General features: G+C 37.3%; 3 protein-coding genes across 7 annotated transcripts; 2 read left to right on the top strand and 1 right to left on the bottom strand.

Annotated features, from left to right (window-relative positions):
- Nucleotides 1–3,113: 3,113 nt before the first annotated feature.
- Nucleotides 3,114–6,085, top strand: LOC122324883 (trace amine-associated receptor 13c-like). Its single transcript, XM_043219616.1, has one exon. The coding sequence runs from the start codon at nt 3,127–3,129 to the stop codon at nt 4,111–4,113; it is 987 nt and encodes a 328-aa protein (XP_043075551.1). The 5' UTR covers nt 3,114–3,126; the 3' UTR covers nt 4,114–6,085.
- Nucleotides 6,086–6,242: 157 nt separating this feature from the next.
- On the top strand, nt 6,243–17,489 carry flvcr2b (FLVCR heme transporter 2b). Of its 5 annotated transcripts, none has more exons than XM_043219612.1 (11): nt 6,243–7,049; nt 7,836–7,977; nt 10,022–10,162; nt 11,721–11,788; nt 11,998–12,101; nt 12,799–12,909; nt 13,549–13,654; nt 13,777–13,888; nt 14,883–14,938; nt 15,826–15,952; nt 16,958–17,489. In XM_043219612.1, the coding sequence occupies exons 1-10, from the start codon at nt 6,465–6,467 to the stop codon at nt 15,907–15,909; spliced, it is 1,509 nt and encodes a 502-aa protein (XP_043075547.1). In that variant the 5' UTR covers nt 6,243–6,464; the 3' UTR covers nt 15,910–15,952; nt 16,958–17,489. The 5 variants fall into 5 exon arrangements, with proteins under 5 accessions (XP_043075547.1, XP_043075546.1, XP_043075549.1 ...); XM_043219611.1 differs by having other exon boundaries at nt 16,503–17,489; XM_043219614.1 differs by lacking the exon at nt 15,826–15,952 and adding an exon at nt 16,503–16,613 and having other exon boundaries at nt 6,245–7,049.
- Nucleotides 17,490–17,924: 435 nt separating this feature from the next.
- bmf2 (BCL2 modifying factor 2) lies at nt 17,925–24,841 on the bottom strand. Its single transcript, XM_043220582.1, has 4 exons — nt 24,693–24,841; nt 22,962–23,320; nt 22,122–22,315; nt 17,925–20,472 (listed from the first exon to the last, which is right to left on the bottom strand). The coding sequence occupies exons 2-4, from the start codon at nt 23,296–23,298 to the stop codon at nt 20,371–20,373; spliced, it is 633 nt and encodes a 210-aa protein (XP_043076517.1). The 5' UTR covers nt 23,299–23,320; nt 24,693–24,841; the 3' UTR covers nt 17,925–20,370.
- Between the last annotated feature and the right edge of the window lie 1,982 nt (nt 24,842–26,823).

Genomic DNA, 26,823 nt, shown 5'->3' with positions numbered 1-26,823 from the left:
TTGGGTCCATCAACCTTAGTTAACTGATTGTAATTGTTTTACTCCCATTTTTGCAGCTTCTCTATTAAATCCAGTCATGCAGCAGGCTCTTTTGCCACTGTCAGGATGTATTCTTGGGGGAAAGTAATGTTAACGCATAGCCTCTATTCTAAATGACAGAGCGCTGTTCAGTTAACACTTTTCTCTAGAACTGTGCACATCTTTCTCCTACTCTCTCACTCTCCAATCTTCTGTGCAAACCGTTGCTCAATCTTGTCCAGTAAAGCCCAAAGTACACTTCGGTTTTTACATGCAGGAGGGTTCGTGATACTATATGCACACCACACTATTTTTGTATATTGTACATGCACATCACACACATGCATTTATTGTTTTTTATGCTCTAATCAATTGTTCCACAAGGCTGAAACACTTGTTTCACAGTATAGTGCAAAAAATGTGACATGCACTTGCAAAGCATGTTTGGTTAAAAAAAATCGGATGATGTGCAAGTACGCACATACTATTATGGTGACAGATTCTATATTGGTCTTGAGACTGTGTAAGACTCAACGATTTTGCAGGTTGCCAGTCTGAAGACACGCAACAGGAACAAGCACAACTGACACATTGTAAATTGATGAGATGGGCCATAAGGGGTCAGTGTATTGTGCTTTGGGTGGCGGCCGACCTCGACGACCCAATCCGTGGACACAGAATCTGGCTCTAAGGACATGGAATGTCACCTTTCTGGGGGGGAAGGAGCCTGAGTTAGTGAGGGAGGTCGAGAGGTACCGACTAAATATAGTCAGGCGCACCTCGACGGACAGCTTGAAACCCATCTCCTTAAAAGGGGCTGGACTCTCCACTACTCTGGTGTTGCCAGCAGTGAGAGGCAGCAGGCTGGTATGGGCTTGCTCATAGCCCCCCAGCTTAGCCGCCAGTGTTTGAGTTCACCCCGGTGAGCAAGAGGGTCCCTCCCTGTGCCTTCAGGTTGGGAGGAGGTCTCTCATTGTCATTTTTGCCTACGGGCCGAATGGCAGTGCAGAGTACCCGGCTATTTTGGGGTCTCTGGGAGGGGTGCTGAAAAGTGCTCCAACCAGGGACTCTGTCGTTCTGCTGAGGGACTTCAACAATAGCATGGGTGATGCTAGTGACACCTGTAGGGTCATGAGGGTCCTCAATCCCACCAACGCATCTTTCACTGAGGAAGCAGAGGCCGGGGTCCCAGGGGGGGCTCAGAGATCACCCTGGCTGAAGTCACCGAAGTAGGAACAATGCCGTTTTCGTCCTGGTTGTGTAACACTGGACCAGCCTTATACCCTCTGCAGGGTACTGGAGGGTTCATGGGAGTTTGCCCAACCAGTCCTCATGTGCTTTGTGGATTTGGAGAAGGCATTTGACCGGGTCCCCCGCAGGGTCCTGTGGGGCGTGCTTTGGGAGTATGGGGTATGGGGCCCTTTGCTAAGGGCTGTTTGTTCCCTGTATGATCGGAGTAGGAATTTTGGCTCGCAATGCCAGCAGAAAGACTTGTTTTCTGGTGCATGTTGGACTCCAGCAGGGCTGCCCTTTGTCACCGGTCCTGTTCATTACTTCTATGGGCAAGAGGTTGTCCAGTTTGGTGAACACAGGATCTTGTCTCTGCTTTTTGCGGATGATGTTGTCCTGTTATTCGCATCTAGCCAGGACCTACAGCGTGCACTGGGGCAGTTTGCAGCCGAGTGTGAAGCGGCTGGGATGAGAATCAGCACCTCTAAGTCTGAGGCCATGGTTCTCAGTCGGACAAGGGTGGCTTGCCCCCTTCAGGTTGGTGGGGAGTTCCTGCCTCAGGTGGAGGAGTTTCAGTATCTTGGGGTCCTTGTTCGCAAGTGAGGGAAGAATGGAATGAGAGATCAACAGACGGATTGGTGCAGCTTCTGCAGTAATGTGGTCAATGTAAAGTTTCATTGTAGTGAAGAAGGACCAGAGCTGAAAGGCGAAACTCGCGATTTACTGGTCGATCTGCCTTCTTACTCTATGGACCTCACCTTCCTACTCACCTATGGACTTTGGGTCATGATAAAAAAGATGAGATCCCGGATACAAGCGGCCGAAATGAGTTTCCTCCATAGGGTGGCTGGGTGCTCCCTTAGAGATAGGGTGAAGAGCTCATTCACTCGCTCCTCCACATTGAGAGGCCAGCTGAGGTGGCTTGGGCATCTGTTCCTGATGCCTCCCGAAGGAGGTGATCCAGGCATGTCCCACCGGGAGGAGGCCCTGGGGAAGACCTAGGACACACTGGAAGGACTATGTCTCTGTGTGCCCCCGGAAGAGCTAGAGGAATTGTCTGGAGAGAGAGAAGTCTGGGCGTCCCTACTTAGACTGCTGCCCCCTCAACCCAGCCCCAGATAAGTGGTAAAAGATGGATGGATGGATATTTATTTATTTATTTATTTATTTATTTATTTTTATTCAGTGCTTTGAACAATAACACAGAAATGCATTCATAACAAGAAAATTTACACATAAAGACTGTAAACTGATAAGATGATTTATCAATGTTTTATTATTTCTGGTCACACAGCTTTTTAAATAGATTTTAGGTCAGGTAATGTAAAACCTGCGATCTCCAACCCTGTTTGTTTGCTGGATTCCCGGTGCTGCAGTACAGGCTGCAGTGTTTTCCACCGACTTCTAACCTGAGATGTTGAAATACTGTTAAGTATTGGGTTTTTTTTGGAGAAACAAGTATATGAATGTTTTTAAAATTTCTGCAAACAAGTATTTTGATGTTTTAGTGCAAAGAAAATTACATATACTACTTGCAACACTGTGAAAGTTAGTGTATAAATATTATTTTTTTAATAGATCAACTCAAAGTAAGCATATTCTATATGCATAAGTATTTTAAAGGTTCGATTTTTTTACTTTTAGCTTTTGATTTCATAAAACTTCCCTAATGCTTTTGTATCAGCTTTGTGTGACACTTTTGTAAATCAGTTCCCAGCTGTTTGTTCTTCTCCCTTGATGCTGCCGGTCTTAGATAGAGTCAGCATGTCAAGTGTATAAAAGGCAGCTTGCAGCTAGCATATGTATATGCTGCACTTCATATAACCGGAGTCACATGGAACGATACTCTGTTTGGATGATTCTTCCAAATACTCCACAATGAATCTTACAGCAGTGAACCGAAGTGATGTCTGTCAGGAATATTCATGTCCAGAGAGATCAGTTTCTTTATCTGTGTATGTGATTCTGTATGTGGCCGCAGCAGCTGTGTCTCTGCTGACCGTGTTTGGAAACCTGCTGGTCATCATCTCTGTGAGTCACTTCAAGCAGCTCCACACACCTGCTAACATCCTCATCCTCTCTCTGGCTGTGTCTGATCTACTGGTTGGAGTTTTTGTGATGCCACTGCATTTGTCTTGGGTTATTGAGTCATGCTGGATCTCTGGACCAGTGATGTGTTCTGCTTTAAAAGTTGTGAATTTTCAAGCAACGAGTGTGTCTGTTCACACTGTGGCTCTGATAGCAGTTGATCGGTTTTTGGCTTTAAGTTCTCCTTTTTTTTACTCAGAGAAAATCTCACCCACTGTGATCTGCATAGCAACTTTATTTAACTGGTTGTTTTCACTCTTTTATAACTTCACTCTTCTTTTTGTTAATGGAAATTTCACTGATGTCACATGTCCAGGAATATGTATTGCTATTATAGATGGAATTTCATCATTCATTGATCTCATTGTTGTGTTTCTTATGCCATGTTTACTTATTATAATTTTATACACTCATGTTTTTGTCATTGCTAAGAGACATGCAACTGCTATAAGAGCCCTTAAGGTTCATAACAGCACAGAAACCTCCAAAAACAGAGTCAGTGACAAATCAGAGAGAAAAGCTGCAATACTGCTGGGGATTCTAGTCATAATTTTTCTCCTGTGTTTACTGCCGTATTATATTTGTTCTTTAGTGATTCCATACAGTGGTGATGATTTGTTTTATGTCAGAGATGTTACTGTCATGCTTTTCTTTCTGAACTCCACCATTAATCCCATAATTTATGCTTTATTCTATCCCTGGTTTCAGAAAAGTTTAAAATTAATTTTCACATTTAAAGTGTTTAATAAAGACTCATCACTGATGAATGTGCTGTAAGTCACTAATCATAAGAGACAATGATTCCTAATTTATTCCTGATTTTCCTATAGCAAATGATTTTGTCTCATACTAAACTTGACTGTGAAGATGCAGATATTGTTGTTAATCATGCCAGTATACTGTCTAACATCGATGAGGGGAATTTTATTTTCCTTTGTTATTTGCATATCTATTATATTTTGTGTTTTGTTTGTAATGAGCAATTAAGAACAAATTTTTAAAACAAAATTGTACAGTTCTCATAATGCCATGATAGCTAGACATTGACATTAGTATCATTATGTAGACTTACATGTTAAATGTAATGTAATAAATACTTAATGTATAATACTTAGCTTAATAATATTTATTTTTATTAATGCAGAAATGCATTCATAACAGACTGACAGTACTCTCAATTTTAATTCACACTCAATCGTAATAAAAATAAATAAATAAAGACAGAGAAGAGGTAGGTAAATAGATATTTTTCAGATTATGAAACCAAAATCTTCCAATAAAGAGTATAAATATCTTGCTTTGGGACTTTTCATTTACTCTTAATGTCTCCAAATACATCCTCTTTAAACACTGCTAAATGTGGGGGAGTTTTCAAAAATGTACATTTATGAATGAAATATTTTGACAGAAGCAACAAATTATTTAATACAATATCTTTTTATCCTTAATTAACGAGCCAAATTTTAAGGATCAGTTTTATAGGTCATCTTTGGTAAATCCAACAGAATGCATCATTCCAGAATGTTTGTACCAAATTAGACAGAAAAATCTTTTTTGCAGGATAAATGTGATTCAGAATTTTAAAATGCACCTCTTTACATTTAGGGGTGACAGAATGTAAGAAAATTGGTTCTAATTTCAAACACATTTTTCATATCAAATTGAAAAAATATATAAGATCCCTCCCTGGTCCTGTAAAACAAAGTTCCAATAAACAATTACCATATGCTTTAGGGGCAACTTACATTGTATTTACCACAAAATATTCTCATAACTTAAGATACTCCCTAAGTTGTCCATAATATGACCATATGCCTTTTTTCCACCAAATCATCAATAAACAAAGATTTTCTATTCACCAAAATACACCTTTTATTCCAGATGGACATGTTATGTGGGCTAATATTTATAATGTTGGAAATATTTAGTTGGAGCATTTAATGGCGCAGAGTTTGACACATCCGGTTCCACACGTCAATAGCCAAAACTTCACCGGAAGCTCCAACCTAGCAGAGGGCGCCATCTCTTTCGTACTGCCCACAAACATCAGTGATCTAAAACCAGTGGGATGTTTCAAGTCTGTGTTATTAAAGTATTAACCAATAGTGGGCGCTCTGTGGCTCAAAAAGTTGAGTCCTACAGTGAATAGCATTCAAATCTCATGTTTTTGTGGGTGTTTGCATACTAAAAATGATCATCCTGACTTCAAGAATTGGTATCTGGAATAAAAGGTAAAACCCACTCCAGGCATCACTATAATACAATTCAATAAACTGATGTGCTCTGTTATCACAAACGACATTTTCCAGTACTGATGCTGCGCTGCTCATCGCTATAAAACTGCTGAGTTCCTGATGTAAACATTATATTTCACTTATATTTGCCGCGCTAATAAGTACTTATAAGTGATTTACTCTCCGATGTGGCATCATCTGTTTATTTTGCGCTACTAGAGAATTATGGGAAATGTAGTTTCGACGTACAATTTTCCGCTCACTGACCAGGTAAACATATAACAAGTATGCTTTGTTCTTAATTAGCATTACACAAAATACGTAATTAATTATCTCATTGATATTTACTGAATAGGAAAGTCTTAAAGAAAAGAAATTATATTTTAAAACTGGAAATATTTACATTATCGTTCCAGAAGGACTTGATCGAATCACACCCCTTCGTTTATAGCTACTTATTTCTGTAATTCTTTAATTTAGTTTTGAAGCGTATACTGTATCGTTGTTCTCATTATTGTTGTTCTAATTACTTGCTCAAGAGTGTCACGTGACTGACACAACCGCCTTACAGCAAAACCCCGCCCATTTCCGCTCCCGTTTGCTTATGAATTTCTCTTCTAGTTAGTTATTTCACGTCAGGAACTTCATCACGGCGACGAAAGTTTCAACGAATGTTTGAAGAGTTTCTGCTGCGGCAACCGGACACTTTATTAAGTCCGAGCAGAGGAAAGCATGCGCTGATGCACTATGGGAGGTTCATCCACTAGCATTTAAACTCAGGTAACATGTCATTCGTTTATTATGTAGAACGTATTTAGTTAGAACAGACTTTGACATGTTATACAGTACTGCAGCGAGTTCCAATAATATTAGACCGGCGTCTCCTCATTATGAATGAATGAGTCGTTCAGGGAAGTTCGAGTGAAAATGGGTGATGAATCAAAGCAAGCGGACGGAGAGGTGAACGATAACAAGTATTTCCCAAAAACAGACTCCACCGATGCAGAGGTGACTTTTGAATACCGAAACACACCGCCGGAAACGCGTTTATATAAAAAGAGATGGGTCATAGTGCTTTTATTCAGCTCGTACTCGCTGTGTAACTCCTATCAATGGATTCAATACGGAATCATCAACAATATCTTCATGCGCTTCTACGGCGTGGACTCTTTCACCATTGACTGGATGTCCATGATTTACATGTTGACGTACATTCCGCTCATTTTCCCCGTCTCTTGGCTCTTGGATAAAAAAGGGCTGAGGGTCATCGCGCTCGTGGCCGCCGCTCTGAATTGCACGGGCACGTGGATCAAGGTGGCCAGCGCGAGACCGGACCTTTTTCCGGTCACATTTTTGGGTCAGTTCACTTGCTCGGTGGCTCAGGTGTTCATCCTCGGGATGCCCTCGCGCATCGCGTCGGTGTGGTTCGGATCGGAAGAAGTGTCCACTGCATGCTCCATCGGGGTCTTCGGAAATCAGGTGGGTTTTATTTCAGTGAAATAATAATAATAATAATAATAAGAGTATTTCTCATTTAACTGCACTGTACTGTGAAAGTTAAAGCTAAAGTTTGCTCTACTAGCGTAAAAAATAATGACTGTTTCCACACAGGTATCTTGAACACGCCCCATTTGCTATTGGTCAGCAAACATAGTCCCACCCACAATCGCTCTTCATACACTGAACCAATGTTTTCTGCATTTTATTCCGTTTTAAACATTTTGTTGTTTTTATTTTTTATCTGTCTATCCATCTATATACAGAGAACTCTGTTTTTAAAAATTGTTTAAAAAAAAAAAAAATGATTTGTTTGATTTGTTTGTTTTGATTAAATAGTGCTAACTTAAAAAAAAAAAAAACAGCTAAGCTAACACACACAAACACAATAAAAAAAAACATGTTTTATAAAAATAAATGAAAACAAATTTTTTTTTTTTTTTTTAAAAAAGAGAATTTTTACACCGTTTGCTATACTTTTGCTATGTTTTTCTCAGCCTTAAGCTGTTTTTTGTTGTTTTTAATTTATCATATGTGTCTGGTTTTATATATATATATATATATATATATATATATATATATACATACATACATATACATACTGATTCAAAACAGAACATCTGTACTGATTCAAAACAGAAATTAGGGAGAATAGGGAGTGGACAGAAACAAAGCAAGTGCCATTTTAACTAGGCAGCTAATCAAGCCTAGCTGGAAATGTGGCATTTATGTAACCTCAGTTTTTTGTTGTTGTTGTTTTATTTATAGTTGGGGATCGCCATAGGCTTTTTAGTTCCACCAATACTGGTTCCAAATGTGGACGATCTGGACAAGTTGGCGGCTTACATCAGAGTCATGTTCTACATCACGGCGGGGGTGGCCACCTTCCTGTTTGTACTGGTTATTATCGGTAAGTGCAAACGTTAACGTCAGTTCCAAAGGAGTTCATAGGATAAGATGCTACATAATTCAAGTGCTTTATGTGTTATCTTCTTTTAGCCAAATTATTGCATGTCTTTCACATGGCAGTTGTTATCTTGGCAGCATGCTTAAATCAAATTGCGAGTCTTTTTGTGTGGCACAAGGAGTTAGGGAGTTCCCGTCATTTCAGAGTTTCGACAAAGATTAGGATGATATCTTAGAAGGCAGCTGTCCATGTAGGCAGCATGAAGCGAGATCACTAACTTTAGTGTGTTATTATCTTCTGGTGCCTGTCTGATCTACTTTTTGTCGAGTCTTACCCTGTTCTTCTTCCTGCATATACACAGACTAATTTTATACATATAGTTTTAATACACGAAATGGCATATATATAGTTTGTTGGCTAACAATGCATTTTATATTTTTTTTTTATTTTACTTGTAAGAGGGCAAACGGAGTATGTCAGTGGTGATGATTGTCTGACCTTTAGCCCAGATGGCAGAAGGGGAAATGAGATTTTTCAGTTTCAACTTATTTTACTCTACATGTTGTTGTTTTTTGTTGTTTATGTGCTGAGCCACCCGTTTTTATCTTTACAAGGCCACAAAAAAGTCACGTTCAGTTCTGTTCTCGCAAGCGAAAATGCTTGTCTAGAGAGTTAAACAAGGAAATCACAAGATGGTTTAAAGAGACAGTTTGCCCAAAAATGTACGCGCTTTCTTTTTCCAAACCTTTTTTGGAAACATTATGCTTTTATAATCCTTCCCTATTTGGTTTCATCGAATGGTGATGTACACCTGGGGTTTTCTGCTAAACATCCCCTGTTGTGTAAATCTTTAGTAAAGAACATAAACTGTCTGTTAGCTCTGCGTTTTGAATTCTGCTGCAGAGTTTGTAATATCTAGTGTATGTTTAATAGAGGATGTATAGAGTTCAGTCACCTGCTGTTTTGGGGGCAGCGGGCTACATTTTTACTCAAACGCAAACATTCACGGATGTCAAAACAATGGCTTAAAGAAGCTTTACACCCAAATGTACCTCCTGTATTTAACACTTAGACATGAATTGTCTTTTTATTTAAGAGTATAAGTATATTTTTATCTTATATCATTTCAAATGGCTTTTTTTTTAACTCTTTATATTGTCAAACATTAGATTTGTGCCAAAACCTCACCAGCTCTGATATTTTTTGTCTAGGTTAATGAAGCTTTAATCACTTCAGTACTCCAGCTTTTTTCTGTCTTTCAGTAACATTGCAAATGTTGAAATGCTAAGAAAAGGATATTTAATAGAGCACTGGCTATAACTGGGCTAAGACACACTTCTCTGCCCCTTAAACACACAAAGCATTAGACTTTATAGACATGGAGTTTCTCGAGTGAAGAAGACGCTCTGCTAATTCAAACAAGCAGTTCTTTATTTACCCTTGCATCGCAAATAAGCAGAGAATTGAAAACGGTCTGCGGTTATTTATTGTATGAGGCTTTGATGAGAGTTTGAGGATCCAGTACTACTCTGAGGTTCAGTCAAAAACTTTTAATGCTTTTAATTGGCCTAATATCTGGAAAACCCACATACAGACATAAATAATGCTATAATTTTATTTATGAAAAAAACAAGTAAAAATGTCAAAATATGGATGTATGTGACCCTGGACCTCAAAACCAGTCATAAGGGTAATTTATTTGGAAATAAGCTTTCCATTGATGTATGGTTTTTTTGATTAAAAATGTAAATATTGAGCAAATTAAGTTCTCATATTACTGAAACAATCAAATCAGTTATATCTATATGTACATATGTATGTATACGTGGGGTAGGCAACTTACAAAATATGTTCATGAAACATCTGCTTAATATCCTAATGATTTTTGGCTTTTTTTAAATTTTTTATAAATGTATATAATTTTATCTGTGCGACTTAAGACTGGTTTTGTGGTCCATAGTCACATATAAAGCTTCCGGCTGACAATGACGATGTAAATGGAGAGTTCTCTGTGATTTGTATGTTTGTGTTTTTATGTTTTCAACAGTGTTTGAGGAGCGTCCGGAGATCCCTCCCACCCACTCTCAGGCCGCATCCCGGCGGATCTCTCCCGAGAGCTACTCATACACAGCATCCATCCTCAGGCTGCTCCGCAACAAAGCCTTCATCCTCCTCGTCATCACTTACGGTGACTGCCTTACTCCGCGCACACAACACATCCATTCAGGACCTCGAACTGGGGTTCATTATGCTTGCTTGCCATTTAAACGCACAGTCGTAGTTTGTTACTGAAAACGTCAGCATGAATAGATCTTTTTTAACGTCAGCATATAACTTATCCTGCTACAGCCATGAATGATTCCTCAGATCACGCACGTGTTGTTACTTAGTCATATTCACATTATGACTATGTAACATTTTAGTAAAGCAGTTATGGGCCAGAAAAAATGGATTTGCGTCAGTGCCAGCTGCCATATCAGCTTCAGCCAAATTACTTATTCTTTCTTTCTAAAATAGAATATTATCTCATAAAACATTTTTTCCATGATTGTTTAAAGATTTCCACAAAAATATTTAGCATCACAACTGTTTTATAATGCCCTTATTATGGGTAACAAAGGGTTCATATTTTGGTTTTGGGAGCCCCAAACAACAGGTTGACAAGCATGCAAGGTCAAAATACACTTCATTGTCTTATAATATGCATTTATTCTTACTTTTATTGCTCAACGATTAGTTTTTCCAAACCCCACCTTTATTTGACACTAATCTGTGGTGATTGGTCTTATTCTCATTTCATTATGCCTGTAATGCCTGATAAAGCAATGTTTGTGAGAAAAACCATCAGGTGGGCTCAAGTTTCATGTTAATGTCGACATGAATCAGCTTGGGATTCATTTTAAAAACATCTTGTTTTTATGATTCAGAGTAAACTCTTTGTTTTGAGAGGCAGCAAATGACATATAATAATGACATATTATAATAATGTTTTGATTCTCTTAGAGCTGTTGCACACTGCATGAAAGCTCAAAAAACCATAATAGGGGCACTTTAACATTGATAAATAATAAATATTTTGTTGATCGGCAAATCAGCATATTTGAATTCCTTGTGCAAAATAATTTAACGCTGAAGATTAGAGTAATGATGCTGAAGATGCAGCTTTGCCTAACTATAATAAATTGCTTTTAAGTATATTTAAATGGAACCCTGCTATGTTTACTGTATTTTTGATTACATAAACGCTGTCTTTCAAAAACGTGTTTATTTCTACATTTATATATGAATAGCTTATGATGGCATGAAGATTAATTTTAATGCAATTTTGTTTGCAAGTAAATGGAAAATGACATTTACTTCTGAAAAAAATAAAATAAAATAAAATAAAATACTACACCGGATTTGTCATAACTTGACTGGAATGAAGTACATTAGCACTGAGTTTATGCTCCACACACACACACACAAACACACACCTGTGAAATAATACTTGCATGAGAGGCCTGTAGCTCCATTTAACCTGGCTGAACATTGACAGAAATAATCCAGCAGGAATGCAGAGCTCTTTATATCTTTACAGCTGTTTCAGAAATGTGAAGACATTCAGTAGATGCACGACATATCCGCTGTCGGCCAGACTACCTTTTTTTTTTTTTTTTTTTTTTTTTTTTTTTTTTTTTTTTAAATTGCAAGTTTATTCTTTCAGCCTGTCTCTGTTTTTCACTTCATCCGTCTTTGTTCCTCAGGGCTGAATGTTGGCTGTTTCTATGCTGTCAGTACGCTTCTCAACCGAATGATCATTGAACACTATCCTGTAAGTCCCTCCCGCCCCCTCCTATCCAGCCAATCACAGCCTGCTCTAACCCTGAGCTAAAAGCAGTTTGCATAAATCATTTCGGTTTACTGAAATCATTTGTTACTTTTCATGTTAGCATTGTTGGTGGGATTCATTGATTACGTTATTTGTTTATCCAGATGAACTGAACTCAATGCATTTTTTGTAAAATGTTTTCTTTTGAACAGGGAGAGGAGGTGAACGCCGGCAGGATCGGCCTCACCATCGTGATCGCTGGCATGGTGGGATCCCTCATCTGTGGGATCTGGTTAGACCGATCTAAGACGTACAAGTAAGAAGTTGGACTTTAATCTTAAAATGTCCTTCAGACAGCGACAGTGCTCGATAAACATTTGTCTTCATTCCTCAAAGATAAGTGTGTTTTTGAGTCCCCCTCCACCACGAGTCTGTTCATGTGCTTCGGTTTAGTGTGTTTATCCAGGTGTTTGAATCTCTGACCCGTGAACCTAGACTTTAGTGACTATGTGACCTTTTGTTTTAGTGTATTTGACCCCTCGCAGCACGCCTTTCCCTCCTGGACATTGTGATGTTTCTTTTGTTCAGCTAACATTGACAATATTGTGACAATGTGTCGCTGGAGTTCACTGATATATATACGTCAGATACTTTTCAGATAATACTTATGTATTTTAATATTGAGTGTTATTGAGATATTTAGTTGTTACACACATTATTAATGTCCCACAGTTGTGCCTTAATTTAACCAAAACATTTTCTACTAAAAATTTAAGTGCTCATAGTTGACAAAACAAAGTGATTAAGTATGTTAAATTCAGATTTAGCAGTTGCCGTTTTACTAAATCCACTGGAAGTGATCTACATTTATCTACATTTATTTATCACTGGATCTACATTTATTTCCAGCTGCACTGGATAATATGATCAAACTCAATTGTCCGATCATACTCTACAGGTCGGATCCTGATGAGAGATTTAACCGGTCCGATGTCTCTGTCATATCTCCACAGACAAACGACTTTAGCCGTGTATGTGATGTCGCTTGTGGGTTTGGTGCTTTATGCTTTTACCCTGGACCTGGGTCACCTGTGGGTGGTCTTCATCACAGCAGGAGCTCTCGGGTACCAGAAGATTTCAAATTGAAAACATCTTTAATTTTTTGTTTCTTTCTTGCTGTTATATATTATGTTGGACCACAAAACCAGTCATAAATGTCAATCTATAAAGCTTTCCATTGATGTATGGTTTGTTATGATAGGACAATATTTGGCCAAGATACAACCATACAAGTTTTGAAGGTGTCCAAATGAAGTTCTCAGCCATCCATATTACTAATCAAATATTGTTTTTTAATGTATTTAGGTCTGAAAATGTACTAAATATCTTCATGGAACATGATCTTTGCTTAATCTATACAATACAAGAAAAATCTAAACCCAAAGCAGTTTGGCCCTTACATTGTCTTTTTGGCTATTGCTCCAAATATAAACCTTTTTTTTAATTTACTTTTTTCCAGCTGTTTGTAGATGTACCCAGCAGTTAATTTTGCTGCATGATATGGAAAATTGGTGTGTCTTAGCGTATTATATTTATGAACACACCGGTTTGTAGTGCAAACGGTTTAACCGTTTCACCGTTTACACATTTGTTATTTTTCCTATTTAACTATAGCAGCTAATGACTGTCACCCATAGGCTTACCCCAGTTTTGGTCCGAGGTCACGTATAAGTTTTCCCTAGATGTGTTGTCTGTGTGCGCAGGTTCTTCATGACGGGTTACCTTCCCCTCGGTTTTGAGTTTGCAGTCGAATTGACTTACCCAGAGTCGGAGGGGACGTCTTCGGGTCTTCTGAACTGTTCTGCACAGGTTTGTGTGTGATATTTAGTGTTAATTATGTTATCTATAATCGCGTGCGTCTTATTTTGTATTGAATTCACTGTTGATACGGAGTTATTAGCAATTCTAATGATTGTGAGTTTTTAATACAGGTATTTGGGATCATTTTTACGATCTGTCAGGGGAAAATCATGGACTCTTTTAATACTCTGGCTGGGAATCTGTTCTTGTGTGCCTTCCTCCTGATAGGAACCATAATTACAGGTGCAGATCGTTCTATGCTCTTCTACTTCAGCATTTGTTCCTCTTTAATCGAGTGTAGCTTATACTTGATAAATTATGAATTTTTCCTTGTAATTTAAATTTTTAATTTTTTTTGGTCCTATGAACTATAGTTACTTTTGAATATATTTTGCTTCCTGGTGTTGATAGTGCTTCTTGGAAAGCACTGTATATTTAAATTCATGTGACGTTATGAGAGCTGCGGTGTCCTCTAATGTTTCTGTTAATGTATGAGCTATTAAACAGAAAAAAAAAGTATGCACTTGGTTGTGTAAATACAGAAATACAGAAAAATACACAGCCAGAATCCTTCAGGGTCCAAACACCGAGCCTACACATGTTAGTTTTACATGTAAAAGGCTTTTAAAATGAAGGTAGATATTAATCAAATGTTTAGCTGTGCTGTCAGGACAAGCATGTCTTCATAAATGCCAGGTTGTAGCATATTGGTGTATGGTCTAAATGTTATAAACTCGTATATAATATTTTAATTACAATAATAACGTTGGCTGCAGTTATTTATGTGGTTGTTCCTTGTTAATGTTCAACTAATTTTCCAAGCAATAAACGTTCATGTGAAGTAATTATATAGTCCTTCATATAACATTCATGCATAGAGGAACAAAGTTTAATTGCTTTTAAACTTTGCTTCTACGTTGACAACGACTTGCATCTCAAGCCTAAATCAGATTGATATTTGACGTTAATGTTATCATTAATTAAATTTTTTAAATAATAAAATCTCTCTTATCATTATTAATTTGCCTAAAGAACATGAAATCGTTTTAGGTTGAAGATTTATTACTTTATTAAAAAAAAAAAAAGTGATGCCCTGGACATGTTCTTTGAGGGATTTATCAATTTTATATTCGGATACTGATTAGATAGACTAAAGCTTGCAGGTTGCATCAGTCATTTTAGTAGATAGTAACCATCATTACGTCTGTCTTTATTGAATTTCTGTTCTTTATCTTAGCCTGTATTAAGTCAGATCTACGCAGACAGCTGGCAAACCAGCAAGCACTGGCAGCTGTAAGTATCAAACCAAACCTATCAGCAAAACACTTTATACATTATAAGCAATATACTGATGGTAGAAGTTTTACATGACCTACCCATCCAGCAATAAGTTGTTTGTATTTTCTGCTAGCGCGTCTCTTGTTTGTCAGATTGCTACTATAGAATTAATTTCATGCCCACTAACGTGCCGCACATACTAAAGAAAACGACACTCTTGTCACGTTTCTGTGTTGTTGTGTTTTAACCTGAAGTCCAGTGTTCATTCAGAGGTGTTTTTGGTTTGATAGCTGTGTTCCTGCAGATTCTCGAGGGTCTTCAGCCTAGAGAAGCTCCCGTGGCGCTTTTGAACTTTTTATTGTGTTGACACTCCAGCGCTGTGATTGGATGACACACGGGAAATGCTTTGAGAATCAAACCCGCTCTATAAACACATTTCATCCTGTTTCTTTACCATCAGTCCATCTTTACACGCGATGTCACGTTTTCTTGATGCCATGTTTCCTTCTTTTCGCTTTCTCTTTCCAGTTCCTCATTATCGTGCTCTGTTTTTCCACTTCGTTGCCTCTCTCCTTTCATACACGCTACATTATCATCCAAGCGTTTGGAGTTGGTACGAGTTTTGAAAAGCGCCTCTTCTGCTCACCAATGCAGCATTTATTCTAGCAAAAATACAGTAAAAGCAGTAATGTTGTGAAACCTTTTTCTATGTGAATGCATTTTAAGATGTCATTTATTCTTGTGATGCAAAGCAAAAATTCAGCATCATTACTCCAGTCTTCAGTCTCACATGATCGTTTGGAAATCGTTCTCATATGCTGATTTGCGGCTCAAGAAACATTTTCTTATAGATGTTAAATAGTCTTTTTAACAGTGTTTTTGCTTTTTCGTGAAACAAACAGAACGACAACAAAGAAAAGGAAGAAAAGATAATGCAACTTAAAAAATTAAGTGTAATGACCTATGACAGAACAGTAGAACATTGAGTGGAAAATGCATACAAAGAAAAATACTAATTTAACTGCTCAGGTAACGTATAAAATGAGTAAATGTTGTAGAATTATATACATAATATATATATATATATATATATATATATATATATATATATATATAAATATATAATTTATATATATATATATATATATATATATATATATATAAATATATGTATAATATATATATATATATATATATATATATATATATATATATATATATTTGTTATAACAATATTTGTTATAACAATGTGAAGTGCTAAATGTTTTAATAGAAACCATGATTTATTATTAATAGAAAGTTAATTTTGAAATATAATTTTTTTGTAACTTTTTAAATGACACTTTTGATCAATTCTCCGTGTTCTTGGTGACAAAAAAGACTAATAATAAGAAAAACAAAATGTACTTTTCCCATCTTTTTTCACCTGTTCTTCCTTTTTCACTTAATCATGTTCTATTTCTGTTTTATGAATGTTTTTTTAAACTTAACCTCCTCTGATCATATAATTTTCTCTTCTAGTTTCCTATCTGTCTAAATCCATTCATGTTTACAGATTAGTGTGTGTGTGTCTTGACAGGCAGCATTGGGCAGGTCAGACGTTCAGGATCACAGTGGGACGTCTCTCCTTCCCTCCACACACATGTGATCAATCAATTACTGCCTGATTTTATTGCTCACTGTGGTTCAGGTATGGGTGGCAAACGCGATCAGCCCTTCTGATTCACGATCGATAAGGCTCGTTTTAATTCTTGCTTATGAAGTGATTCAGATGTGCTTTTGATTCTCTCTCAGAGAGCAAAGTTCATGATTTTTTTGCCTACTCTGTCTGAACGCTTCACCCTTGAGCTTTGTACGTGTGTGTGCGTGTGTGTGTGTTCATTGTAGCTTGGTGCTCGACGTGTACTAACATTTAACCTTCGTTTAATCCACTAACATACTAACTGCAGAGGTATGCATGCAACTGGTTTGTGGCCAACAGGGGGCGCAATTTTACTGATTATCTATTAGTGATGATGTGTTTTATGTTTGCAGGGCCCTGTGGAAGTGTCATCGGCACAAGCTTTAGAAGCCAAACTCTAATGTGATCCAGGGACGGATTGTGTTTATCCGGCCTTAAATTTCGAACTTTTGAATTGTTATTTGGTTTGTGTTTGTGTTTGTGTGTGTATGTTCATTTGAACTGTGTTGAGAGTTTATAACAGCCAGGGACTGATCGTTTTTTTTAGTTTTTTTTTTTTGTTTTGTTTATTTGTCTTTTTGCATGTTGTGATCATTTGAGTTAACTTGATCACTAATCATCTCAAATAGGATATATTCTATTTTTATAAACTAGTTTATCAATTGATGATTTAATTTATTAATGGTAACATAAATTGCATTTCATTAAACAATTTCTTATTGCATGTAAAAAAATTTAAATTTAAAAAATAAAAATAAATCTGATGAAACTCATAAGAATGTGGAGCATTTCAATATTGTCTGAACTTTATAATAGAAACCGAAGCAACACCATTAAGAACTGTTTTATTTTTATACAGTCGTTTAATTTTTTTTTTTACTTTAACTCATGAACTGAAAAATGTGAATAAATTGTAATAAAACAAATTAACATCTAAATCGTATTACTGTTATATTATTTTGTTTTTAAAATTTACCCGACATTGAATAATAAATACATCAATAATACACCTTGTTTTTCTTATTTATATTACAATAGCCAACATTATATCTTGTCATGAAATTGCATCCATTATAATAATTATAGTTAAATTTTTAAAATAAATCACAATGCAAATATAATTTAATATTATAATTTATTATATATTGTAGAATTAAATTTATATTTTAAAATAACTTCAAGCTATAATTTTATGATTACCGTTTATAGTAATCTTAAGAGCAATCCTACTGGTAGTAATAATTTTTAGAATTTGTATTTATTTTAGTAATATATGTATATAATCTCTCGCATCGAAAGTAATCACAAACCGAGCTCAAATGAGTATCCATAAATATTTTAATGCGGTGAACATTGCAGAAAAAGTGTCAGCATTTATATGACAGCATTTATGATATACGTAAAAAAAGACATCTTATTTCACAATTTTATAACAGCATTTAATATATTTATCAAACCGTATAGTAATTTTAAGTAGCAAAATTAAAAAAAGAACCAGCAGTAACGTCCCGTACACATTCGAAACAAAGTAAAAACATTTTTACTCCTTTGACGACTTTCTGAGACGAGTGCATTTGAAAGGGCATTTCAGATGAATGAGGCAGCAGCAGCAGCGGCCTGTTCCTGCAAATCATCACTTCAGGTTCTCTCTGACAGTCTGTTTTGAGCTCCCTGTTGTTTAGCCGGAGGTATTATTCGTTCGTGTGTGATCTATAAGTCCACGCCCAAGCCTTCATCATCGTTGGCCTGCTGTTCTAAGGCACCTTCAGCTGTTTGATTGTCTGCGAGTGTCATCGTTAACCAACACACAAGCATTTGAGGCACACCTGTCAGAAGAACAACAGGACAAGAACGCATCACAGCGCTGGAACATCACCTCCGTGGAAAGTCTGTGAGGAAATGGTCTGAAATCGTAACAATTGCCAAGGAATGATGTGGATTTTGCGGACTCGGACAGCCTTGCGTTATACTCACGCCGTCTTCATGGTCTCTAACAACACTATACCGACGATATTATGTGTATTAAACTATCGATAATGCACAAGCAAACCATGTAAAATTGTAAACCGCGAAAAGTACAGGCACCTCAGTAGATTGTACCACAGAAAAGCATGGAACGATATCTATTTCCGATAAATTAAGTTAAATCGTTAATCTCGTATTTATATTAATTTCACTTTACAATATGAGTTTACAAATATATATGTGGAAAATAAATTACCCCGCTTTGTCGCATATCATATACAAACTCTTAAATATTCATATCGGCGACAGGTCATTAGCCAGTCACGTGACGTGACCTCACTGGACGCTCCAATAGAAATCTACATCTGAGTTCATTAACGTCCTCATTCTTAAAGGGACAGTTCACGTAAAAAAAAAAAAATTGCGAATTCTGTCTTCGTTTACAAACCTGGCCATGTATAATTTTATGCAGCCGAAAACGAGTCTGAGGGATGGCATGTAGGCCTACTGTGTAAAATGTCCTAACTCAATGCAGTTTTGCACCGTTTGTCCCTCAACGATTCGTTTTCGTTCCCGCCAAAATTAAACATGGCGCTACCCTAAAGAAAACCTAAACTTTTTTTTTAACATGGAAGAAAGAAAATAACACATGAATGCTCGGAATGACATGAGGGTTTGTAAGAGATTACGTAATATTAATTTCTGTGCTAACTGACCCTTTAATTAAAGCATATTTACGCTATCCAGAAGACACTTTCCCTCTTAAGACATTTACAGTAGTAAAAAACGCTTTTCAATAACTTGATTGACATAATATATATATACCAACACATCTCTTGCTAGAACTTTAATATATTCTTATATGGTAACTTGTAGATTGGATTAGATATTACTGATTGCATTTATCGCTTGAGTTGTACTGTAAAATATGATTTGGTGTATGCTCTTTGAGCACATTTTGAATGTCACCAATTACTGAAGAGATGCTATAAACACTGATATCTCAAGTAATACTTCAGTGCCTGAGAGAAATCATGTCAGCCTGTGATATATGACAGCAGAACAATAGAATTCATTAAGGCAAACTAATATTCCAGAAGGGTAAAATTGTTGTAAATAATTGTATGGTGCATTCTCCCTTAATAAGAAAAAATGACCCTTTTAAAATCACAAAATTCATATTTGTCTCCGTGTTCTGAGAAATGGCTCATGATTGTTATACAGGTATTAAAACCTGATGTTCAAGTTGTTTTTTCTGCATTTGAACAAAGTTTTTTCAGTTCTGTGTCGGTCCTCTATGATGTTACTGGCCTCTGGATCGCATCTCATCGGATCCATTCTGTCCTTCATCTCTGTTAAAATAACACTGTTAACAGCAGTGAATCAAGCATAAGCTGTGATACACCAGCAGTTAAAGATGAATATACTGTTCTGGGATGCGTCGGAGTTCAGAAGGTGTATTGAAGTCAGCACAAATACTCGAATGCTGTTGACCTTGAGTATTTTCACAGCTTGTTGCCTATTGAAGCAGTTCTTTCTTTTTCTGAGGGTTTTAAGGCGCTGAGATCCGCTCAATATGTGAACGTGTTGGGGAGACATAAGGCAGAATAATCTTCCTACTGATATGCAACCTGCAGAAAATTTCCTCCAACGCTCCATTTAGAGAATGGCTTCTTCAAAAAAAGGAGGAAAGTCTCCGACCAGCGGCAACCTTCTTTTTGAGCCATGTAAATCCAGATCTGCGCATCTTACAGTGCTGCGTAAAACTCATTTGGGTCCTGAAGAGGTGCGCCGTGGCCTCTCATCTCTGGGCTCTTGCATTTCGGGGTCTTTCTTGAGGAAAAAGGAAGTTGTAGAGTGCCGTCACAAGCTGGAACAAACCCATCTGGCCCCTTTGAGTGAACTGCACAAAAGTAAACCAAATATATTTGTTCATCAAATTGAATTTTGCCATAGGTAAAAAAAACTGCATTTTATTAGCCAAGAGAGTTCCTAATATATAACCAAATCATTCACAATTAAAGTCCACATCAGTTTTCACAACCCATTTTTCTTCCATAATGCGAAAAGTGATTTACTTGTGTGGATAATCTAAGATACCAATCATAACTGTTGGTTAACATTATTGTAAATCTATATAAAAAAGGAAAGTTATTTTAAATAAACCATGCACAGTAAGACCAGTAGCCTATTTAAGAAAGTAAACAGGGTCAAAATGGCATACATCTGCCATAAGATGGCGCTCTGGCCTCAAGCTTCACTTCAAACCCCGCCCCTTCCCTGTAAATCTCCCTGATGGACAGTTAAAGCGGCCAATTAGCAGTCAAGCTTTGTTGTGGGCGTGTGTTGTAGTTCTTGACTATTGCAGTGTATTGCATAAGCTGCCTCTCTTACTGAAGGCATGCTAGATTTAAAAGTGTTAGCAAACTGTAATTACCATTTACTAACTCAAATAAAACTGACCCATTTATTCCGAGTCGGATTGTCATCTTTCAACTTTTTGAAATATTCAGCCCCTTTTTAATCGGTGAGAAGACGAAATTTCAGTTTTTGAGCTTATGGTGGCTGATCTCCGCATTCCGCAGCCTATAAAATCTGCACGTTCATTAAAACACCTCAGTTGTGGCACCTTAGCATATAACACATACAGAGTGTTACTAAAGGTGTTACATTAGCCTACTTTTGAGATTGTGGTCACATGTCTGCTGACGTGGACCTTGAGTCAGGGTCTAAATTTAGCCTGCAGTATAAACACACTTCACATCCTCTTTCTGAGATCACACACAAACTGTAGTGGGCCGGAGTATACACTAAACTCAACTGGCATTTATTGGAAACCTTGATGAATCTAAATTTATCCCTGTTAACCATAATTCAGAGGGTGTGAGTTTATTTTGTTTTCTCATACAAGCAAATGTTATCAGTCAGTTTAAATAAAAGAATAAATAAATGGAAACATGGAAAATGTTTGCCTCAGGCAAATGCCACACTATCATTTAACCAGACCGTTTTGTCTTCATTTGCTTTTAAACTACAACCATCAACTCCTTCACAGTCCATATTTACATGATAAAAATGCACTTTTAAAAATGATCATAACCTCCCATATCATTATTTTAGTAAGCCCCATCCCTAAAAAACCTTTAAAACCAAATAAAATTAAACGTAATTAAAATATAGATATGTTTACAATAGTTATGCAAACTTTAGTTTTGTAAATAGTTCTAAAAGTAAAAAACAAAAGGTTAATATATGAATTTGCTGTATAAACATCTAGTGTTTAAACTCATTTACTGTAACATTATTGAGGTACATGTGATAACATCTAAGAGCACTTGAGTAAACAGGACGGGTAAACCAAAAATGATGTCATCTCTCCCGCTGAGCATTTGCATATGCAGCACTGAAATAACAGACGATGATGTCATTGCACATCGTGACAGAAACCACTGCAATGTAAACCACAGAGTCTCTGCACAAACACCTGCGAAGCTGTTTAACCCGTTTGATTCCCGTCGCCCTTGAACTAGTGTGATCTGAAATCACTCTTACCAGCTGAAGATGCTCCTGCTGAAACTGATCCCCCATTTCACGCAGTTTACGTCCGATCTGAACCTCCACGCTAATCCCCGCATCGCGTTCATCTTCCTTTTCTTCTGGTCTCCCTTCCGCCTCGTCTGTGTTTTGTGTGCCATCCAGGACGGGTTCAAATAGTGCGGGGAAGTGGGAACGAAATCCAGCATTTCCTTTAGGATGAAAACAATATTAATGTTAATAATAATAATAATAATAATAATAATAATATATTATTTAATAAAAAAAGCTTTATGTATTATTATCAATTACCTAACAAGAATTCATTTTGGTTACACTTTATTTTAAGGTGTCTTTGTTTTAGTGTAATTATAAATTTTTTTATGATTTAAATAATATTAACTAGTGTACTTACTATCTGGTAAAGATTAGGATTTGGTTTAGTGTTACTTGCATGTAGGCCTAATTATGCATAATTTATTGTTATTATAATAGTAAGTACATATAACGTGTAACAAGGACCTTGAAATAAATCATTACCTTAATTTATTACTTAATTTCAACACAAATGTAACAGTTTGAAATGCTCAGAGCTAAAATTAAAATAATATGTGTATATAATATACACAAACACACACACACACGTATATATATATATATATATATATATATATATATATGTATGTGTGTGTGTGTGTGTGTGTGTGTTGTTACAGTTCATATTTTCTATTTATATATTTAATATTTTATATAATCCATATCACAGTACATACAGTAAAATAATTTAATTTTTAAAGATCCCAGGGGTGAATATTATGACACATATATGACTATATGATGCATATTGTGCTTCCCTACCATGAAAAAGTGCTCTTGGCCCTTCAGGGGCCCCGGGGCCCATAGTAAGTGACGCAAGGCCCCCAGTTCCACAGTTAGCCCCAAATGCAGTCCTGGCATCCACAGCTCTGCAGGGAGAGGATGCATCTCTCTCCAAACCCTGGAATGGTGCCATATCTCCGTCTCTCACTGAATTCAGCACAGAGCTGGCAGTCTGCGTCGATCTGTCTTCAAAGCGTCCGTGTCTGTTAGCCGTTTGTCCCACCTCTCCTTGTGGGCCGTCTCTGTTCTCTGAGCTCTTGTTTCTTAGCGGTATTTCACAGCAGCGAGGAAGCTGTTCGTCCTCCTCATCATCCATCGGCGGAGTCAGCAAAACCGCCCTGAAATATACCACAGACTGTCACTCTGTGCAACCGTTAGAGAATTCGCATGCTGTTCAATTACATAATATGACAAAAAAGTAATTTAAAAAAAATGTATGGAGCTGTTTTGCTTCATTAATTTACTGAATCATCAGGAAAACATTGTTCTCCTTCACTCTCCAGTTCGCCTCAGTGCTGAATATCACAGAGAGCTCACCCACATTCGCACGAACAAGCAACCGTGACTGAACTGTATGGGTTTTATTCGGTTTGACAACGAATAACTATGATTTCACAGTAGATCGGCTCATGAGGTGCAACTTCTTTCTTGAAAGTGTCGTGGTGGGATGACTAAGATAGTCACAGGCAAGTCACAAATAAAACCGCCAAAATGTCAAATGGCAACATTTCAAAGGAGCCTCATACAAATGAGAGGAAGTCTCAGGCCTGCGCTCAATCAAGGGTTGAGTCTGCTGCCGTTTCCCAGAAAACAATACGATTCAAATCTGCACCAGCATAACAAACAAATCCGTTTATGAAGTGTTCATGAATAATCTGATCAGCTGGAAGATACAGTGCAGATTAGTACAGATGCTTTCAAACAGAATAGTTTCGTATAATACATAGCAGCTGCAGTGAAATTAGTCAAACTGAGAAACTGCAAGAAGAGTTTTGAGACGGTTTTTTTATTTTGCTCAATTTGTTTCCAGCGCGTGAATGCTGTAGTCATCGGGACAAATAATTATTTAAAACGTGTAATTCTATTAATAGAGAGATTATCATATGGACAGATGATTATTAAGGAGAATTAAACTCTTAATCCCTCCTGAAAAACCAGCCCAAGATCGTTTGCTGGTCTTGGCTGGTCTTGGTTACCCTTGCCTGTGGGCTGGTTTAAGAGGGTGTTTTTTTCCAAGAGGCAAACAGTACACCAGTTTGTCCAGGTTGAAAAACCATTGCAGACCATCATAAACCACCATATTATTTACCAAACCATTTTCATGCGGTTTAAGATGATGTTTTCAGCAGGGGATTCAAAAACAAACCACAACAAAGGATACAGCACCAGGTAACACCGTAGTACAAGCAAATGCTTAAAAAAAATCAGGACAGAATGAGACTTCACGTGATGCTTTTTGTTTTATTATTTCAGTTTTATAAAGTTCAAGCGGGCAAGTCAGAATATGACATTTCAGTATGCTCTGATGCTTATTCTGTCATTTAAGATTTTTGTCACTTTCTTTCACAGATCAAATCACCAAAACCAAAAGTTTTTTAAACGCCAATAGCAGATTCATTTCGGTTCTTATTTTTACACGGTAAACCACAGAAATCAGAAAATGCACAATGAAACTGCAGTAATTAAAATACGGAAACAATAGACACTCACCGCCAGTGCTTGAATGTGTGTGTCAGTGCTGCTTTTATTCCGCTTTTTGTGTCAGCGCTCTTTTTATTCCGTCTTCACTCTGCTTGTATTTACTAACACGAACTCGCTCCGCTTTCATTCTGCGCCGTGCGCTCGAGATGTCGGTATTGGACAAGAGCGCGCAGAAAGCCGCGCCCACCTGGCGTCACGTGATATGGTAATTACTCGAGCGGGAGGCGGGAATCTGCTTGTTGTTGGTGCCCGAGGGAAAGGTCAGTTTAGGGTTTGTGTTGAGACTGTAAGCCTTTTTTTTTATTAAAAGCGGCATATTTCAGCAGTTTAAGTAGTTTCCGATTGTTATTAAGTGGCTACGTTACTAAAAGAAACCTTCTTAATGCTGCTTTAACGTTGGGTTTGTTGAGAAAAGTGCTTTAAACTGCTCAAAATGAGTGAAAGGCACGTTTCCGTTGTCACAATCAATCAATAAGTTTTATTCATATAGCGCTTTTAACAATACATATTGTATCAAAGCACTGAACAGTATCTAATAGGAGAATAGAGTGATGTATAGTAATGTATAATGATGACATTAAACACTTTATTTTTTTATTTAACATAACATTTTATGTGATATTCCTGGGACTTGGAAGATTCAAGATGGCCATCACCTCCGAGAACGTTATAAACTATTTTAGAAGTTACAAATAATATTTATCCAAAGCCTGCATATCTAATATACACTAGTCAACATTTGAAGTGCATCTGAACCTTTTATCAAAGTTGTCCTAAAACCTAAAATGTGTTCTCGCTTTGATAAACTTTATTGATCAACTTCAAATGTTGACAACTGTGTGTGTATTTATATACATACACATACATATATACACACACACACATATATATATATATAGAGAGAGAGAGAGAGAGAGTAAATCTTAATATATACACATTTTGTGTTTTTTTTTTTACAGAAGAAAGAAAGACATATGGGTTTGGTAAAGTGTATGCAATTTGCACTTTTTGCACAGTTTTTGTAGTTTGCAAAATCTTAAGGTCCAGAGAAAACCTTGTCAGTGTTCGTTTCTGGTTAGTAAGGGACAAAACACACTGACCCTGACATCTGTCGACCTTTCTTTTGGTTAACATTTTTAAAGTTGATTGGACAGAGGAACATATGTGGCCGTTACGAACATTTCCATTTTTTGCATTTTTGTGCATGCTTTTTTCTGCGCGAGGCAGAATTCAAGTGCACAGTTCAAGTGCACTTGTTGTAAATGGGCAGTGAGTCACCTGAATATCACTCTTCCTGTTCTCACTCGCTTACGATGACATCATCCTTTCAGACAGCCCTTGGGCTCAGCATTCCTGCGCTCACTGTTGCCATGCTGCTCAACCGCGTGGTTGCAATGGCCAATTTAAATATGAAAAAAAGTCTTAGTTAACTCTAAGACAGAATGTGTTGACTGACACGTGAAGGAGGAATAGTTTCAGTTTTGTAATACGTTGTTTGGAGCCTGCATACTAACTAGCCAGTACTGGCACGGATTTCGGTTTGCTAAAATGTTGGGATGGTTTCAGGATGAGGTACAGACAAATCACTGACTAGAGGAAGAGGATTGAAATAGACTCAAAGTGACTCTGTTTCTACGGTAACTGTGGATGGGGAGGTACAAGAGATGAGAGCGAGGCAAAACAAATGCTGGCGCTGCCTCCGTGGCAACAGCTACATCATTGGCTCTTGTTTCATAGTAAAGACCCGTTAAAAAAAAATCAAATCACAAGAGGCCCAGGAGACGCCTCCCTCACAACTGCATGTTGCATCAGAAAGATCCTACAAGAGGAAGAGCAAAACACACACACACAAACACATCACATGCTCCACTTCACTCTACAGCCCCCTCCTTCCTCCCCGCTCTCCCGCCAAAACATCTCAGTGAGTAAATCCTGCCTAGAAACCAAACAGCTGACTTCGGCCTCACCGTGATTGGTGCACCTCCCTAGCAACGGCGTGTGTTTATTCAGCCAATCAGCCGCTAAGTTCTCAGCACTTTCAGCCAATGGCAGGCGGCCCCAGCTTTCCCAGGCAGTAACAGTGACTTGGTAACTGTCCGGCAGAACAGAAAGCGACTGCGATTGGTCAGATCATCTCTGC

The sequence above is a fragment of the Puntigrus tetrazona genome, chromosome 20, assembly GCF_018831695.1.
Source record: "Puntigrus tetrazona isolate hp1 chromosome 20, ASM1883169v1, whole genome shotgun sequence".
Taxonomy (NCBI): domain Eukaryota; kingdom Metazoa; phylum Chordata; class Actinopteri; order Cypriniformes; family Cyprinidae; genus Puntigrus; species Puntigrus tetrazona.
Note: the sequence above shows the minus strand (reverse complement) of the source record. Positions and strands in the feature narration are given on the sequence as shown.

What these genes read in the sequence shown, in the direction of transcription:
- LOC122324883 (XM_043219616.1), top strand. Translation starts at nt 3,127, where the DNA reads ATGAATCTTACAGCAGTGAACCGAAGTGATGTCTGTCAGGAATATTCA.
- bmf2 (XM_043220582.1), bottom strand. Translation starts at nt 23,298, where the DNA reads ATGGATGATGAGGAGGACGAACAGCTTCCTCGCTGCTGTGAAATACCG. An exon ending in GCCAAGAGCACTTTTTCATG is followed by an intron (nt 22,316 to 22,961) that starts GTAGGGAAGCAC and finishes TTCATCCTAAAG; the next exon opens with GAAATGCTGGATTTCGTTCC. An exon ending in AGCAGGAGCATCTTCAGCTG is followed by an intron (nt 20,473 to 22,121) that starts GTAAGAGTGATT and finishes ACTTTTGTGCAG; the next exon opens with TTCACTCAAAGGGGCCAGAT.
- flvcr2b (XM_043219612.1), top strand. Translation starts at nt 6,465, where the DNA reads ATGAATGAGTCGTTCAGGGAAGTTCGAGTGAAAATGGGTGATGAATCA. An exon ending in GTTTGTACTGGTTATTATCG is followed by an intron (nt 7,978 to 10,021) that starts GTAAGTGCAAAC and finishes TGTTTTCAACAG; the next exon opens with TGTTTGAGGAGCGTCCGGAG. An exon ending in CCTCCTCGTCATCACTTACG is followed by an intron (nt 10,163 to 11,720) that starts GTGACTGCCTTA and finishes TTTGTTCCTCAG; the next exon opens with GGCTGAATGTTGGCTGTTTC.